This window comes from Acipenser ruthenus, unplaced genomic scaffold (genome assembly GCF_902713425.1).
Source record: "Acipenser ruthenus unplaced genomic scaffold, fAciRut3.2 maternal haplotype, whole genome shotgun sequence".
Taxonomy (NCBI): domain Eukaryota; kingdom Metazoa; phylum Chordata; class Actinopteri; order Acipenseriformes; family Acipenseridae; genus Acipenser; species Acipenser ruthenus.
In genome coordinates, this window is record NW_026708559.1 from 12,678 (window position 1) to 28,899 (window position 16,222).

Genomic DNA, 16,222 nt, shown 5'->3' on the forward strand with positions numbered 1-16,222 from the left:
GGGGGGGGGGGGGGGGGGGGGGTAACGGAAACACTATTGTCCTTAAAAAAAAAAAATAAAAAAAAATAATAATAATAATAATAATCTGCAGCAACAAAATGTGATTTGAGTGTCGAGAACACGACCCTCTCTTTAGTTTCCCTTGGTGCGGTAAAGTTCAATTCTTGTAAGTTCGGCTCCTTGCTCCTCAGACAGGTTCTGTTCAGAAGCTGTGTGTCCTCAATAGCACCCGGTCTGAGCTGGACACAGAGAGAGAGAGACAGAGAGAGAGACAGAGAGAGAGACAGATAGAGAGAGAGAGATAGGCGGGCGGAGCTGCCCCGTCCTGTTTGGCTGCTTTTCGGATTGTTTCCCCGGCGTTGAGATGCGTTCGCTCAGGCATTTAGACAAAGAATTCTGCTTCTCAAATGAGGTATTGACAGCGACAGCGATAAATCCTCATTTCACTTCACTGCCCCCCCCCCCCCCTTTCTCCCTCTCGCGACCCCCACCTCACTGTCTCGTCCTCTTTCCTCCTCCTTTCCCTTTTCATCCCCCGCCACCCCGTTATAAAAGTGTCCCAAAACACAGCACAGTGTAATCAAGCACAGTGAAAGCACGGTGAAGCATTGCAAAGCACAGAGAGGTCTGGTAAAGCATAGGGAAGCATTGTAAAGCACAGAGAGGTCTGGTAAAGCATAGGGAAGCATTGTAAAGCACAGAGAGGTGTGGTAAAGCATAGGGAAGCATTGTAAAGCACAGAGAGGTCTGATAAAGCATAGGGAAGCATTGTAAAGCACAGAGAGGTCTGGTAAAGCATAGGGAAGCATTGTAAAGCACAGAGAGGTCTGGTAAAGCATAGGGAAGCATTGTAAAGCACGGAGAGGTGTGGTAAAGCATAGGGAAGCATTGTAAAGCACAGAGAGGTCTGGTAAAGCATAGGGAAGCATTGTAAAGCACAGAGAGGTCTGGTAAAGCATAGGGAAGCATTGTAAAGCACAGAGAGGTCTGGTAAAGCATAGGGAAGCATTGTAAAGCACAGAGAGGTCTGGTAAAGCATAGGGAAGCATTGTAAAGCACAGAGAGGTCTGGTAAAGCCTAGGGAAGCATTGTAAAGCACAGAGAGGTCTGGTAAAGCCTAGGGAAGCATTGTAAAGCACAGAGAGGTCTGGTATTGACCATGCGTTCACTGTGCTGTATCACACTTTGTTGTGGGCGGGGCTATATTTGAATGTAAACCGGTAACAATAATGAACACGCTGCTTTAAAATGCAAAAAGGTCAAATTCCTAGCGCCAAAAAAAAACATGATAAATAAATAAATAAATAAATAAATAAATAAATAAATAAATAAATACAGGAGTCCTTCTGCACCGCGGGCCCGAGCACGCACCCGCAGAGAGAGTCCAAACGGAGCGGCTATCGGGAGCGCGCACGCAACACGCACGCAGGGAGACAGAGAGAGAGATTCTGAGGGGGGTTGATTTCCAAATTCAACAACACCGCCAAGACGGATTTCCTGTGGGATAAACGCACCGGGCTCGCTGCAAAAACGGTAAACAAAACAGACGTATATATATATATATAGATACAAACAGATGTATATATATAGAGAGAGAGAGATACAAACAGATATATATATATGTGCGGCGGCGGCGGCGTTAGAAAGTACCCGGCGATAGTCGGTGTTGTGTTTGAAGTTAAGATGGCGGCGGTTATCACTGCGCGCCAGCCAAGCAGTCCTCGGCGAAATGGCGGAGAGTAAAATACTGATTTCTTATGAGAGTAGAGAGGAGTTACCATCGTGAGCAAGGTTTGAAAACCGATTCCATTTCATTTAACGGCTGTCGCGGTCTTGTTGGTCTTTCCACACAGGAATACGGTGTTTGATTCTCTCTAACCCACGTAAACATACACACACGTTTGATAATAAATAATAAATTGTCACGACACCGCACGTATTATTGTTATTATTATTATTATTATTATTATTATTATTATTATTATTATTATTATTATTATTATGATATGCACACAGGTCGTTTTGGCACGAGTTCTCATCAAACACCATTAATATAATTAGGATATAATTTGTTTACCGTTGACACTGCATTCTGTTATCGATAAAACTGAAACTAAATTATAATTGTACAGTGTAGTGAGAAGACGCCGTTGTCCTTCTAAACTTTTGAAGCCTCAATATTATTGATCACAGTCCGCTTACCGTGCGTGTGTGTGTGTGTGTATATATATATAGATAGATAGATAGATAGATAGAGTGGGCTCAGTCAATTAAAGTACTGTTTCCTTGCTGCTTGACACAAGCTGGTTTTACCCTGTTGCGAGATTTGCATCCCCTCTACCTGCAGTAGTTCATTTATATAATATAATATCATTTGGAATTGACATCAGCCGTGACTGAGTCACTCAGACTCCACGCTGCAGTCTCTGTGCGTGTCACCGATGCGGTTTAGTAGCGGTGTCCTGTGCAGGTAGGAAGGTTGTGTGTCGTTGCGCTCGCCTCTTCTGACATCAGCACTGCCACTGTGAGCACAGCAACCAAAACAAGCCTGGATCTGAATGCCTCTGATTCTTCCTGAGCTCTGCCGGTGATTGAAGACGTCATTCATAGAGAGGCATGTTTAATAACCAAGCAGGAAGGGATGGGGAAGAAAGCTGATCTATGAATGTACAGTTATGAACAGAAACAAGGTTGTATATGCTGTGGTCTGAAGCAGAGTTAAACATGAAGCTTCATTTTGTTTTCAGGAGCATGTGGTTTGAAAGGAGACCCCCGGGAGACCTAGTTTGAGGTTTGCTGTATCAAACCCCCAAGTCTCCCTGCCTGGTGTGCCGCGCAGCGCCCTGAAACCTACAGTCTCCTGAAACCAGGCTTCGTGTTCCCTCAGCTTCAGAGGTTTTGTCGCTGTGTAAACAGCTGCTGTGTTTTGCTTGAAAGCCAGTGGAACCGGATTTAGCAGCTGAACCCGCAGTGTTCCACCCTGCAGCGTTAAACAGGATCACATTGTGCTGCCTGTGCTCTGTCCCGTGCTGCCTGTAGCGCAGAGCTACATTGTTATATATATAATGTCCGGATTGTTGTGATACAGCACGGTTGCTTCATGAATTGTCTGTGTGAATCTGCTTGAAAGCTGACTGGTTTGTTTCTCAGGCTTCGTGTTCGTCCCTAGAGGTTCTCAGTGTTCAGTCTCTCTCTCTCTCTCTCTCAGATGCCTCTCCCGAGACGGCTCCGCTCTTCGGAGCGGGGGAGCCGGGACAGCTACCACGACCGGTACCGGAGCCGCAAGCACCGGCGGAGACGCAGCCGGTCCCGGTCCAGCAGCAGCGAGAGGGAACGGAGAGGACACAGGCATGAGGACAGCTTCCACCTGCGCTCCAGGAGGTCAGGACACACAGAGACACTCGCACACACAGAGGCACACAGAGACGCACGCACACAGAGACGCACGCACGCAGAGACGCACGCACGCAGAGACGCACGCACGCAGAGACGCACGCACGCAGAGACGCACGCACGCAGAGACGCACGCACGCAGAGACGCACGCACGCAGAGACGCACGCACGCAGAGACGCACGCACGCAGAGACGCACGCACGCAGAGACGCACGCACGCAGAGACGCACGCACGCAGAGACGCACGCACGCAGAGACGCACGCACGCAGAGACGCACGCACGCAGAGACGCACGCACGCAGAGACGCACGCACGCACACTCACACCGCACGCACACTCACACCGCACGCACACTCACACCGCACGCACACTCACACCGCACGCACACTCACACCGCACGCACACTCACACCGCACGCACACTCACACCGCACGCACACACAGAGACGCACGCACGCACACTCACACCGCACGCACACACACAAACACACACACAGAGACGCACGCACGCACACACACACAAACACACTCACACACAAACACACTCACACTCTGTGAATAATGACAACTAATTAATTCCGCTTTCAAATGACACTTGCCTTGTTACGTTTCTGTTCACCCGACTCCCCCAGCTACTGATGGCTTTAAAAACAGATAAGTAAATAACGGCAACCTTTCTCCTCGCTCCCTCAGCTACGATGACCCGTGTGTGGCGCGGCGGGCGTACACCCGGCGATACTGCGGCAGCTACCGGCGCCAGGACTACAGCCGGGACCGGGCGGGCCGAGGAGGCGGAGGCGATTACGAGGAGGAGTTCCCTTCACAGCGCCAGGAGCCCTACCACAGCCAGCGCGCCGCCAGCAGGTGTAAGCACAAACACAGGAGGCATAGAACCAGGTCTTATAGTGCGTCCTCATCGGTGAGTCTGTGCTGCCCCCCCCCACCCCCCCACCCCCCCCCACAGCACAATAACCTCTGTCTTCTATTTAACACTCTTTTTGCAGCTCCTGGATTCGGTAAGTAGGAAATCACCTCCTCCTCTCTCAATTAATGAATTCATGTATTGATTGTGTTGTTTTTTTTTGCGAGTATGTGTGTATATACATATATAGATAAGTTTCGTGTTTTATTTTTAAGTCTCTATTGCAGGGCGTGGTATTTCGCCTTGCTGTTTGCAGTAGTAATGTCAGTTTGGGTTGACGTTTCTGATCTGCCGTACTGTGTAGTGTTTTATTTATTATAATTAGTGTTGTTATTGCTCTGTAGTCCGGCTCTTCGCATGCTCCGCTATATCGCCCGTCGACAGAGAGACAGTGAGAGAGTTTCGAACCCTGTGCTTCGCTGCTCTTGGTTCCCGAGGGACACGACTCGTTTGCGGAAGTTCGTTTTGTCGACCTTGCATCTTTAGAATGTACATTTAGAATGAATCTTGGAATGTTACCTTGGCAACGAAGTCCACGTTTAGCGCTAATCAGAGTTTTTGAGACCCGGTTTATGTTGCTCAGTAAGGATCCTGAAAGCATCTGTGATTTTTATAATAGATGCACTATATTTATTTATTTTAAACCCCGTTTTCGGGTGAAACCCACTTCCGGTTTAGAAGTCTGTCCTTTTATCGTGTTTTTAAAACCCAGTTAAGCCAGCTTGCTTCATACTGGGAATGGAAAGGAAGGGTGTCTGGTCTGTAGGTTCATGCAGATCAAGGCTGGAGAAATTTGCTTGCTGTGCGGCTTCCGTAGAACTCAATACTGTCAGTTCAGTTGAGCTGAACGGTGGTGCTTCTAAATGTTAGCGCTGGGTTAAGCGAGGCGTCTCTCTGGTTGATTTCTGTTGATTTCCCGAGTTCAGGATTCAGGGTTAGAAATCTGTCTCTCTCGTCTATTAAAACCCCCAGTGAAGACAGCTTATACTTTCTACAGAGAAAGGAGATGTGAAGATCCTGAGAGCTGCCAGCTGTCTCTGACACGGGCTCCATCTTGAGAAAGCTGCAGGAGACAGATGAGAGAGGGGAGGGGAGGAGAGGGGAGGGGGGGTGTTGCTAAACATAAGACTGTAGCGTGGGCCAGCCCCCTCCCCTCCTCCCTCCCCCCTCCTGCACAGTGTTCATCGCAGGCCCAGTCTCACAGGAGGAGTGGAGCTCTCTCTCTCTCTCTCTCTCTCTCTCTCTCTCTCTCTCTCTCTCTCTCTCTCTCTCTCTCTCTCTCTGTGCTTCTCTTGCCATGCTGAGCAGGACTGTATGCTTTGGGAATGGGGAAGCACAGCACACTGTACAGCACTTGCCTGCAGTGTATCTGTCGGTGTGTTGTAAGTATATCACGGGGCTGTATGTTCGGTGACTTGTGTTTCAGTTGAGAGGAGAAGGAAAGACAGCTTGAAGATTTTACTGTTGTGAATAAACTGAAGCTCGGCTTTTGGATAATATTGCTGTTTTTATTTTTGAATATATTTATATTTGTTCTACTATATTTGATCCAGTAACAGTTTTTAGCTGCAAGAACTTCTGATTGTTTAATTTAAAGGTGTAGTGCTCCTGTTTGTGCTTTTTTTTAAAATATATATAATTGCTTTTAACCATATTTAAATCGGATTTTGATCGTATGTTTCCACTAAAATGTAGAAGACAAACGCAAAGGTGTAACTCGTAACCACCTACTGCTGAAAGCTTTGGCAAGTAGGTACCGAGGAGCGAGGCTGGGAACAAACCATTTCCCCCAGTCTGCTTGTGAGAAAACAGCGAGCGTGCAAACGGGACGCTGCCCCTTTAATTAACAGAGCTCCGCTCCGGGATGAGCTGTCTGACTCATCGGAGAGGAAGCCGGAACAGCGGCCAAAATACTGGGGCATCTCTCCCAACAGCTGCTGTTATGATTTAGCACCCTCCCTACCCCCTACCCCCTACCCCCTACCCCCTACCCCCTACCGCACCCCTGTAGAGACAGTAATGACAGCAGCTTTATATTCATGGTAATGTTAATAATATTGAAGTAAAATCTGGTCTGTAGGTTCATGCAGATCAAGGCTGGAGAAATTTGCTTGCCGTGCGGCTTCCATAGAACTCAATACTGTCAGTTCAGTTGAGCTGAACTGTAGCGCTGGGTTAAGCGTCTCTCTCCTGCAAAAAATTAAAACGTGTATATGACTGATAAATGGTCTTCAGTGACAGCACTGTTTTTAGATGCTGTGCAGAAACCCTGTGTGTGTGTGTTTGGAAATTCAGTATCTTCTAATAATATCTGATTTGACTTTGTGGTTAGCCGAGTACAGCTGGCAATCTTCACAGACAGGGAAGCAGCGCTTGTGGGAGCACACGCTGGATGTTCACACAACACCTGTGGAATTGCATAGCTTGTATATCATCACGTGCTGTATAATCAGCCTGAATTAAACTGAAGGGGTCACAGCAGTTTGTTATGAAATCAGGTGAAGGGAATTTGCCCAGCCTTGACTAATTATTATTATTATTATTATTATTGTTAGTATGTATTACAGTAGTGACACTCCGCAGTGATTGAAACGTGGTGGGCGTAGTTATTTCCAGATTACCTTTTCTTTTTTAATTTCCTGAATGTGTTCTGTTTTTATATTCACTACACTCCCTGGACCCCCCTGTTTTGAAGTGGGGGGGTTCATGTGTTTAAGCTCAGTGTCTGTGTGCTGTACAGGCTGTCTCGAGTGGTCTGTGCAGGCAGTATCCATCACAGCAGGCAGCTGCCTCTCTTAAGGGAGGGAGGGAGGGGGGCGGGGGGGGTGATGATGCAGGCGGGTAAACTTGAATTAACTTGCAGGGTTTTTGGTGAGGGGTGGGGGGTGGGTTGTGGAAACAAGAAACCTGTTTTGCAGTTCTTAATAAATAATAACTGAGATTGATTTTTATTTTTTCTTTAATATTTATTTCCTCTGTTTTTTATTTATTTATTTATTTATTTTCTTTTATTTAAGAAAAAGGAAAAATAAGCACAAAAAGAAAAACCAAAAAAAAAATAAAAATAAAAATCGAACTGTGATCTTTGACATTGTTCCCTTCCAATATCCCTATCGTTATATATTCCTGTGTGCCGTGATATGAATTGGCTGTGGGGAAAATCAACTCCTACCACTACTGCTACCGCTACTGCTACTGCTGCTGCTGCCTCTGCTCCAAACTACAACCCACCACTGCGATTGCCCGAACCCCTAATGGTTTGCCCCCCCCGTGGCTGTGCCCTGCAGAGGAGTGGACACAGCAGTGGCCCAGGCAGGACACGGGCGCAGAGCGTGAGGGATGACGAGGAAGGGCACCTGGTCTATCGTTCCGGCGACTGCCTTCAACAAAGATGTACACACAGCCAGATCCGTAACATTATAACATTTCAGTGCCTCTGTTTTAGGGTTTTTTTTTAGGTTTTTTTTTAATTTTTTTGGTTTTGTTTTTTTATGAGAAGGGATTTTTTTTTTCCCCTCCTCCTCCCCCCCGCCACCCCCCCCCCCCCCCCCCCAATCTCCCTTCCAAAATAAAAGAATCAGCGACAGTTTTTTTTTTTTCAATAGGAATTAATTAGGAATGAATTAACCTGTTTGCTTTTTGTTGTCTATTTGGGTCTCCTTGCTTATTATTATTATTATTATTATTATTATTATTGAGAGTATTTGTTTTATAAGAAAACGTATATAAACCATTATAGACACAAATCCTGAAATTTTCACTTGCCTTCCTTCCTTTGAATTTTTAAAAAACTTCATTTGACCAATTTTCTTTTTAGAACATTTTATATAATTTTGATTTGAAACAAAATAAGAGAACTGATCGAGCCCCCCCCCCTCCCCCCCCCCCCCCCCAAGGCAGATGGTATTAGAAGCCGTCTGATTTCTTCCATATTCAGTTTAAATGCATTTATTTTACTCTTAAGAGAATGTGGCCCGTATTGCAATACTGTATTTTCATATTATTGAAGAAAACGGAGTCTTGAAAACAGCACTTGGTTTTTTTTTTTATCTGTTTAGGAGGGTAGGGCTTGTGTAATATCTATATATATATTCCTGCTTCGTTCATTATTGTGTGCGCCTGTCTGATTTGATCTCTCTCTCTCTCTCTCTGTCTCATCTTTGATGCTGCTGTTAGCACTGTGTGGCTGCTCTTCGCCCCCCTGAGTCTCTAACCCCTCAGTTCTCTCTCTCTCTCTGTCTCCCCCCTTGGTTTAGATGAGATTGTTAGCACTCTAGGTGAAGGCACTTTTGGGCGGGTGGTGCAGTGCATCGACCATCGAAGGTAAGTCCGCTTCACAATCACTTGGCAAGTTCATAAGCTGATGTTCTGGGGTGGGGGTGGGGTTGGTGTGGGGTGGGGTGGGTTGGGGTGGGGTGGGGGCTGCCCCTGCACGCGTTACACCGTCTCCAATCAGAGTTGGGTTGGGGTCGATTCCTGTTTTTCAAACCCATTTTAAAATGAGCTGGGAAATTCATTCGGAGGAGACGTGAAGATTTACCACCGTGCTGCTGCTGATTGCAGTTTTAATGAAGGATGATTAAGAGGGAATGGGAATTTTGAAAATGGGAATCGATTTTTACAACACAGGCTGGATTGAGCAGACATGTAATACAGCTTGTGAAACACGCCTGCAGCTTGTGAAACACGCCTGCAGCTTGTGAAACACGCCTGCAGCTTGTGAAACACGCCTGCAGCTTGTGAAACACGCCTACAGCCTCTGCTCTGCTTGTGATAGTTTGCTGGCTCTGTCTTGCAGGGGCGGAGCGCGAGTGGCTCTCAAAATAATCAAGAACGTGGAGAAGTACAAAGAGGCGGCGCGACTGGAGATCAACGTGCTGGAAAAAATCAACGCGAAAGACCCAGACAACAAACAGTGAGTGTCGTACGCCAAGAGGAACGTTTTAAATGTATCTGTTAACCCGGTAAATGCTGTGTGAGGACACACTACTTTGTAATTTTGTAGTTAATGGATTTATTTGGTTTTGCTGATTTTTTTTTTTTTTTTTTTTTTTTTTTTTTTTTTTTTTGTCTTGTCTCTCTGTCTCTTCCCCTCTCTCTCTCTCTCTCACACTCTCTCACTCCCTCCCTTCTCTCTCCCCTGCAGTCTGTGTATTCAGATGTTTGACTGGTTTGACTATCACGGGCACATGTGCCTCTCCTTTGAGCTGCTGGCTCTCAGCACCTTCGATTTCCTCAAGGAGAACAACTACCTGCCCTACCCCCTGCACCAGGTCCGCCACATGGGCTACCAGCTGTGCCTGGCCGTCAAGTGTGAGTCCTGAGCCGCCTATTATTATTATTATTATTATTATTATTATTATTATTATACAGTGATTAGAACGCCTACACAATCTCCTGGCTGCAGTCTCTTTTTGGGGGTTTCCTGTTACCAGTATAAATTGTACTGCCAGTAATAAGCCCCAAAGGTGCACGTGTGTGTGTGTGTGCGCGTGCGTGCGTGTCTGTGTGTGTGTCTGTGTGTGTCTCTGTGCGTGCATGCGTGTGTCTGTGTGTGTGTCTGTGCGTGCGTGTCTCTGTGTGTGCGTGTCTATATCGAAACGTTAGGATCTCTCTGGTTAGGATGGCTCTGGTTAGCATGGCTCTGGTTAGGATGGCTCTGGTTAGGATGGCTCTGGTTAGGATGGCTCTGGTTAGGATGGCTCTGGTTGGGATGGCTCTGGTTAGGATGGCTCTGGTTGGGATGGCTCTGGTTAGGATGGCTCTGGTTGGGATGGCTCTGGTTGGGATGGCTCTGGTTAGGATGGCTCTGGTTGGGATGTCTCTGGTTAGGATGGCTCTGGTTGGGATGGCTCTGGTTAGGATGGCTCTGGTTAGCATGGCTCTGGTTAGCATGGCTCTGGTTAGGATGGCTCTGGTTAGGATGGCTCTGGTTAGGATGGCTCTGGTTAGGATGGCTCTGGTTGGGATGGCTCTGGTTGGGATGGCTCTGGTTAGGATGTCTCTGGTTAGGATGGCTCTGGTTAGGATGGCTCTGGTTAGGATGGCTCTGGTTAGGATGGCTCTGGTTAGGATGGCTCTGGTTAGGATGGCTCTGGTTAGGATGGCTCTGGTTGGGATGGCTCTGGTTGGGATGGCTCTGGTTGGGATGTCTCTGGTTAGGATGTCTCTGGTTAGGATGGCTCTGGTTAGGATGGCTCTGGTTAGGATGGCTCTGGTTGGGATGGCTCTGGTTGGGATGGCTCTGGTTGGGATGGCTCTGGTTAGGATGGCTCTGGTTAGGATGGCTCTGGTTAGGATGGCTCTGGTTAGGATGGCTCTGGTTAGGATGTCTCTCGTTAGGATGTCTCTGGTTCTCTGGTTTCTCGGCTGTGATGTTTTTTTGTTTGGTTTTTGTTTCTTTGCAGTTCTCCATGACAACAAGCTGACGCACACAGACTTGAAACCAGAGAATATTCTCTTTGTGAACTCCGACTACACCATCACCTACAACGTGGAAAAGGCAGGTCCACAGTTTTTCAACTTGTCGGTTTTTGGTTAAGTATACGGGGAAGCTATACAAAGCGGCGGTGTGTAATTCAGTATGTTAACGTAGCATTGTTCAGCAGCTTTCATTAAGTTAGATTAAGTTAATTCTAGAGGGTGATGCAAAACTTTTGGTCAAAGCTGTATGTTCTGTATGATTTAACAGTTTCTCTCTCTGTCTCTTTCTGACTGTGTCTGTCTCTCTGTCTGTCTCTGTATCTCTCTCTCTCTGTCTCCCCCCTCTCTCTCTGTCTCCCCCCTCTCTCTCGCTCTCTCTCTATCTGTGTGTCTCTCTCTCTCTCTCTCGCTCTCTCTCTCTCTCTCGCTCTCGCTCTCTCTCTCGCTCTCGCTCTCGCTCTCGCTCTCTCTCTCTGTCTGTCTCTCTCTCTCTGTCTCCCCCCCCCTCTCTCTCTCTCTCTCTCTCTCTCTCTCTCTCTCTCTCTCTCGCTCTCGCTCTCTCTGTGTTCTCCACAGAAGCGCGATGAGCGGACAGTGAAGAACACCGCGGTGAGGGTCGTGGATTTCGGCAGCGCCACGTTTGACCACGAGCACCACAGCACCATCGTCTCCACCAGGCATTACAGGGCCCCCGAGGTCATTCTAGGTACGCAGTGTGGCCCTTCGCTGGGTCTCTGAGGGCAGTGGCTCTCAAACCTCAGAAGTGAAATGAAACGAAAGCAGCTGAACAGTAGTATTATTCTCTGAACGTGTCTCGTGTCGTTGCAGAGCTGGGCTGGACCCAGCCGTGTGACGTGTGGAGCATCGGCAGCATCGTGTTCGAGTATTACCTGGGCATCACGCTGTTCCAGGTGAGCGGGGCGGGGCGGGGGGGACCCTAGAACAGAGCTGCTCCATTCCGCACGCGATACAATCCAGTCCAGGTTTTCATTCCCAAGCTGGCGCTGAAGCAGTTCATTGAAGCTGCTGACTGATTCAGGAGCTGCTTCATATGAGAGGGAGGGAGGGAGGGGCTGGGACCAGCTGATGACCAGGACCCAGGGAGGGAGGGAGGGAGGGAGGGAGGGGCTGGGAGTTGCTATTCCCTCCACTGAGTCTTCAGACCTCCCATGCTAGCCTTGGGAGGGGTTTGGCTAGCCAGACCCCGGGTGTGATTCAGCCCCGAGGCCCGGGATGAGAGAGAGAGAGAGAGGAATAAACAAACCCCTGTGTTTCACAGACTCATGATAACAGAGAACACCTGGCCATGATGGAGAGGATTCTGGGACCGATCCCGTCCAGAATGATCCGCAAGACCAGGCAAGTGGCTGCGCTAATAATAATTATTATTAATATTGCTGTATTTGGTGCCATGTTTGGGTTGCTATTATTATTATTATTATTATTATTATTATTATTATTATTATTAACCCTTTCCTGCAAAATCAGAGTCGGATGCCGTCCCCCTCCCAATATAAAGCAATGAAAAAAATCATCAGTGAAAAATGTATTTGATTATGTATCCAAAAAAAGTTTTTATTATTTTTCATCTGTTTTCAGTATTCCGTGCTTGAGGGTTCACACCAGGGTTCAGGTGTGTGTTGGATCACTGTGCTGTGCTGTGGAAGGGATGGGATGGTAACTCGATCTTCTCTCTCTCTCTCTCTCTCTCTCTCTCTGGGTCCCGCAGGAAGCAGAAGTATTTCTACCACGGCCGGCTGGACTGGGATGAGAACTCCTCCGCGGGGAGATACGTCCGAGAGAACTGCAAACCACTGCGGGTAAGAGACTGGCTCTCTCCATGCGTGAGGGGTGTCTCTCTCTGTCTGTCTGTCTGTCTGTCTGTCTGTCAGTGTAAACTCAGAGCAGTGTCTGTGTGTGTCTCCCTCCCTTTCACATTTCAGTTAAAATGGTCTGTCTTGTTTTAACTCTCTCGTCTCTCTCTCTCTCTCTCTCTCTCTCTCCCCTCTCCCTCCTCTCCCTCCTCTCTCTCTCCCCCCCCTCTCAGAGGTACATGCTGTCAGAGGCGGAGGATCACCACCTCCTGTTTGATCTGATTGAAAGCATGCTGGAGTTCGAGCCCTCCAAGCGCCTGTCCCTCGCAGACTCCCTGAAGCACCCCTTCTTCAGCCCGCTGCGTGGCCCCGGGGCCCCCGAGCCAGCCGGAGCCAAGAACTGGGAGGGGGGCCGGGACATCAGCCGATGACCAGGACCCTGGGAGGGTGGTGGAGATGCCGGCCGGTGACCAGGAGGCATGGACTCTGAAACCCCCTGCTAGCCACCTCACCACCCAGGGCTAGCCAGACTACGAAACCCCCTGCCAGCCACCTCACCACCCAGGGCTAGCCAGACCATGAAGCCCCCTGCCAGCCACCTCACCACCCAGGGCTAGCCAGACTACGAAACCCCCTGCCAGCCACCTCACCACCCAGGGCTAGCCAGACCACGAGGCCCCCTGCCAGCCACCTCACCACCCAGGGCTAGCCAGACCACGGGTGGCCAGTGGCTCCACTGCTTTGATTGGCTCAGTGGGAGTTGTGGGTGGAGCAGCGGGTTTAGCAGAGAGTGATAAAAGACTCGATCACCTGAACTTCCTTATTTCACGTGCAGTATTAGTTTGGGGGTGCAGCGGGGAGCAGCGAGACCCTGCCTGTGTGTGTGTGTGTGAGAGAGAGATTCGGCTGCAATGCGAGGGCGCCACAAAGACTTGAGTTTTAACAATCATGAAATCTGGAAATTCTCGCAGTGAAGCACAGAACACACGGACGTTGAACTCTTGTGAATAATCATAAAACCTGGAGCCAGCCAGAGAGCGCAGTGTAGTACAAGAGAACTTTATTATTATTTATTATTATTTTCTTCTTGTTTTCAGTGTGCCGTCTCTCTCTCAGTCTTCACAGCGTGTCTGTTTTATAAATCCTCTCTCTCTCTCTCTCTCTCTCTCTCTCGCAGTGTTGATCCAGCTCTGTGTTTTGATCAGAACAAGTACAGAGAGCACCAAAACGTTGACATCACCTGGGGTTTTAGGACGGAGACATGATTAGAAAAAACAAAAACATGTGAACATAATTTAGATATTTTATTTTAACATCGTGATATCAAAAGAAACTACAAAATGATATCGCAAAAAATAAATATAAAGTCTGCCGGAAGGAAGCCATCACAGCCGTACAGTATTTCTTGTTAGATTACGAAATGTCACATTTATCAGTTTTTCGTTGTTAAGTATATCTGGAAAACTATACAAAGCGTTGGGGGTGTAATTCAGTATGTTGAGGGAACGTTATTCTGCAGCGTTCATTGGACTTTAGGAAGCAGAATCACTTCATTCTAGAGGGAGATGCTAAACCTTTGGCCTCACAGTCAACCGCAGCACACACAGTCCCAGCCACCCAACGAGCCAATCAAAGCCTTGGAAAACTGTGTAGAGGGGTGGGAGGAGTCGGGAACAGCTCATTGCTGCTGTTACTTTGCCGTCCACCCTCCCTGCTCTCCCTGTGTGTCCATGTCTTATCTGTTCCTTCCATCTTTCCTCCTCCTGTCCCTCAGATTCTGAAGAGAGGGGCGAGGACAGGCTGCTGGGGAGGGCAGGAGGGTATATATATATATATATATATATATGGAAAAGCAACAATTTAAAATACTTGTATATATTGTATATATGAAACGATATCAAGTACAATTCAAGTTGGTCTTTTTTGTTTGTTGCTACGACTGTGTTTATTGCCGATGTTGAAGATTAATGATTAATTCTTTTGGGGGCGGGGCGGAGCGGGGGAGACATTGTGGTTAAAAATAAGATATATATTTTATATAAAAAAAAAAACAAAAACACAAAAAATGACATGCAAGCCGGCAATATTGAACCCCCCCAACCCCCCCCCCCCCCAAAACAGTCTTCTCTACGGCATGGTGCTCCGAGGGGGGGGGGGGCGCAGGGAGTTCAGGGGAATTTAAATGAGGATGATTATTTTTTGTTGTAGGATGTTTTGCTGGTGCTTTTGATAAACCGTTTAATTTAGACTCCTGTCCCGTCAACAGCCTCGTGTGGGCGCCCTCTTGTGCTGCTGTGAGGAAGCCCAAGAGAAACTAGACCAGCTCGCACACAGACTGAACAATCCTGTGTGGGGGGGGGGGGGGGGGGATTCTTATTGTAAATAACAAGCCTTGTAAATGTTGTCTGGGTTTGGTTGATATCCATGTATTATTATTATTATTATTATTATTATTATTATTTTAACGGTTTAATGAGCGGACTCTGAATACTGACTCGTGCAAAACTATCCAGCTGGCCTTCCTGCTGCCTCCACCCTGCTCCTCAGCGGCGGGCAGATCTCATGATTTATTTATTGTTTTGTCATGCTGTTCTGTCGGAGGGCTGGGGCACGGACACGTGTGTGTGTTTGTATGTTTGCGTGTGTGAATGCGTGGGCGGAGTCGTCTCATTCTGTCGGATGTTGGGTTTCATTGTTCAGTGTTTTATAATAAAGAAACTTTATATTGATCCTGCCGACAAATGAAATGACCTTTTATTTTTTGTTGATGTACAGCAGCTGGGTTATTTTAAAGCTGGTCAGAGCAGTGGGTCTTTCCATTTGTACCTGTGTTGTTTGTGTTTCTGTGTTGCTGGCGTGTCTGCCTGTATTGAGTCTTTCTAGTGTCTGTATCTTTGTGACTTTCTTGTGTCTGTGTCTATCCGTATTGTTTCTGATCTGTATCTTTGTGATTTTCTATCCTGTCTTTTGTGTTTCTGTGGGGCTGGATTCGGATTGGGAGGGCTTTACTGGGATTCACTCACACACACTGGTTCAGAACCACCGGTCGAGTTTGGATTCCTCGTGTGGAGGTAAACGGCAGTGAACCTCGTCTTTACAGACCGTTCACCGCAAGCAAACCCGGGAGCTCTTCTTTGAGCCTCTCTCCTGGGTGGGTGTGTGTGTCTGCACTGACGGGCTCTGTGCTGGGCTCTCTTCTTTGAGTCTCTCTCCTGGTTGTGTGTGTGTCTGCACTGACGAGCTCTGTGCTGGGCTCTCTTCTTTGAGTCTCTCTCCTGGGTGTGTGTGTGTGTGTCTGCACTGACGTGCTCTGTGCTGGGCTCTCTTCTTTGAGTCTCTCCTGCGTGTGTGTCTGCGCTGACGAGCTCTGTGCTGGGCTCTCTTCTTTGAGTCTCTCCTGCGTGTGTGTCTGCGCTGACGAGCTCTGTGCTGGGCTCTCTTCTTTGAGTCTCTCTCCTGGGTGTGTGTGTGTCTGCACTGACGTGCTCTGTGCTGGGCTCTCTTCTTTGAGCCTCTCTCCTGGTTGTGTGTCTGCGCAGACGTGCTCTGTACTGGGCTCTCTTTGAGTCTCTCTCCTGGGTGTGTGTGTGTGTGTCTGCACTGACGTGCTCTGTGCTGGGCTCTCTTCTTTGAGTCTCTCCTGCGTGTGTGTCTGCGCTGACGAGCTCTGT

General features: G+C 48.0%; 1 protein-coding gene across 5 annotated transcripts; it reads left to right on the forward strand.

Moving 5' to 3' along the window:
- Nucleotides 1–1,351: 1,351 nt before the first annotated feature.
- On the forward strand, nt 1,352–15,280 carry LOC117969832 (dual specificity protein kinase CLK2-like). Of its 5 annotated transcripts, XM_059021335.1 has the most exons (14): nt 1,352–1,533; nt 2,748–2,895; nt 3,209–3,381; nt 4,086–4,311; nt 7,602–7,707; nt 8,571–8,637; nt 9,113–9,229; nt 9,461–9,627; nt 10,722–10,816; nt 11,314–11,443; nt 11,566–11,648; nt 12,017–12,100; nt 12,471–12,557; nt 12,785–15,280. In XM_059021335.1, exons 3-14 carry the CDS (start codon nt 3,209–3,211, stop codon nt 12,980–12,982), a joined length of 1,533 nt encoding a protein of 510 aa, XP_058877318.1. In that variant the 5' UTR covers nt 1,352–1,533; nt 2,748–2,895; the 3' UTR covers nt 12,983–15,280. The 5 variants fall into 5 exon arrangements, with proteins under 5 accessions (XP_058877318.1, XP_058877317.1, XP_058877319.1 ...); XM_059021334.1 differs by lacking the exon at nt 2,748–2,895; XM_059021336.1 differs by lacking the exon at nt 2,748–2,895 and having other exon boundaries at nt 11,317–11,443.
- The last annotated feature ends 942 nt before the right edge of the window (nt 15,281–16,222 follow it).

Coding starts and splice junctions, on each gene's coding strand:
- LOC117969832 (XM_059021335.1), top strand. CDS start 3,209: ATGCCTCTCCCGAGACGGCTCCGCTCTTCGGAGCGGGGGAGCCGGGAC. Junction 8,638..9,112: donor CAGTGCATCGACCATCGAAG/GTAAGTCCGCTT, acceptor TCTGTCTTGCAG/GGGCGGAGCGCGAGTGGCTC. Junction 12,101..12,470: donor TGATCCGCAAGACCAGGCAA/GTGGCTGCGCTA, acceptor TCCCGCAGGAAG/CAGAAGTATTTCTACCACGG.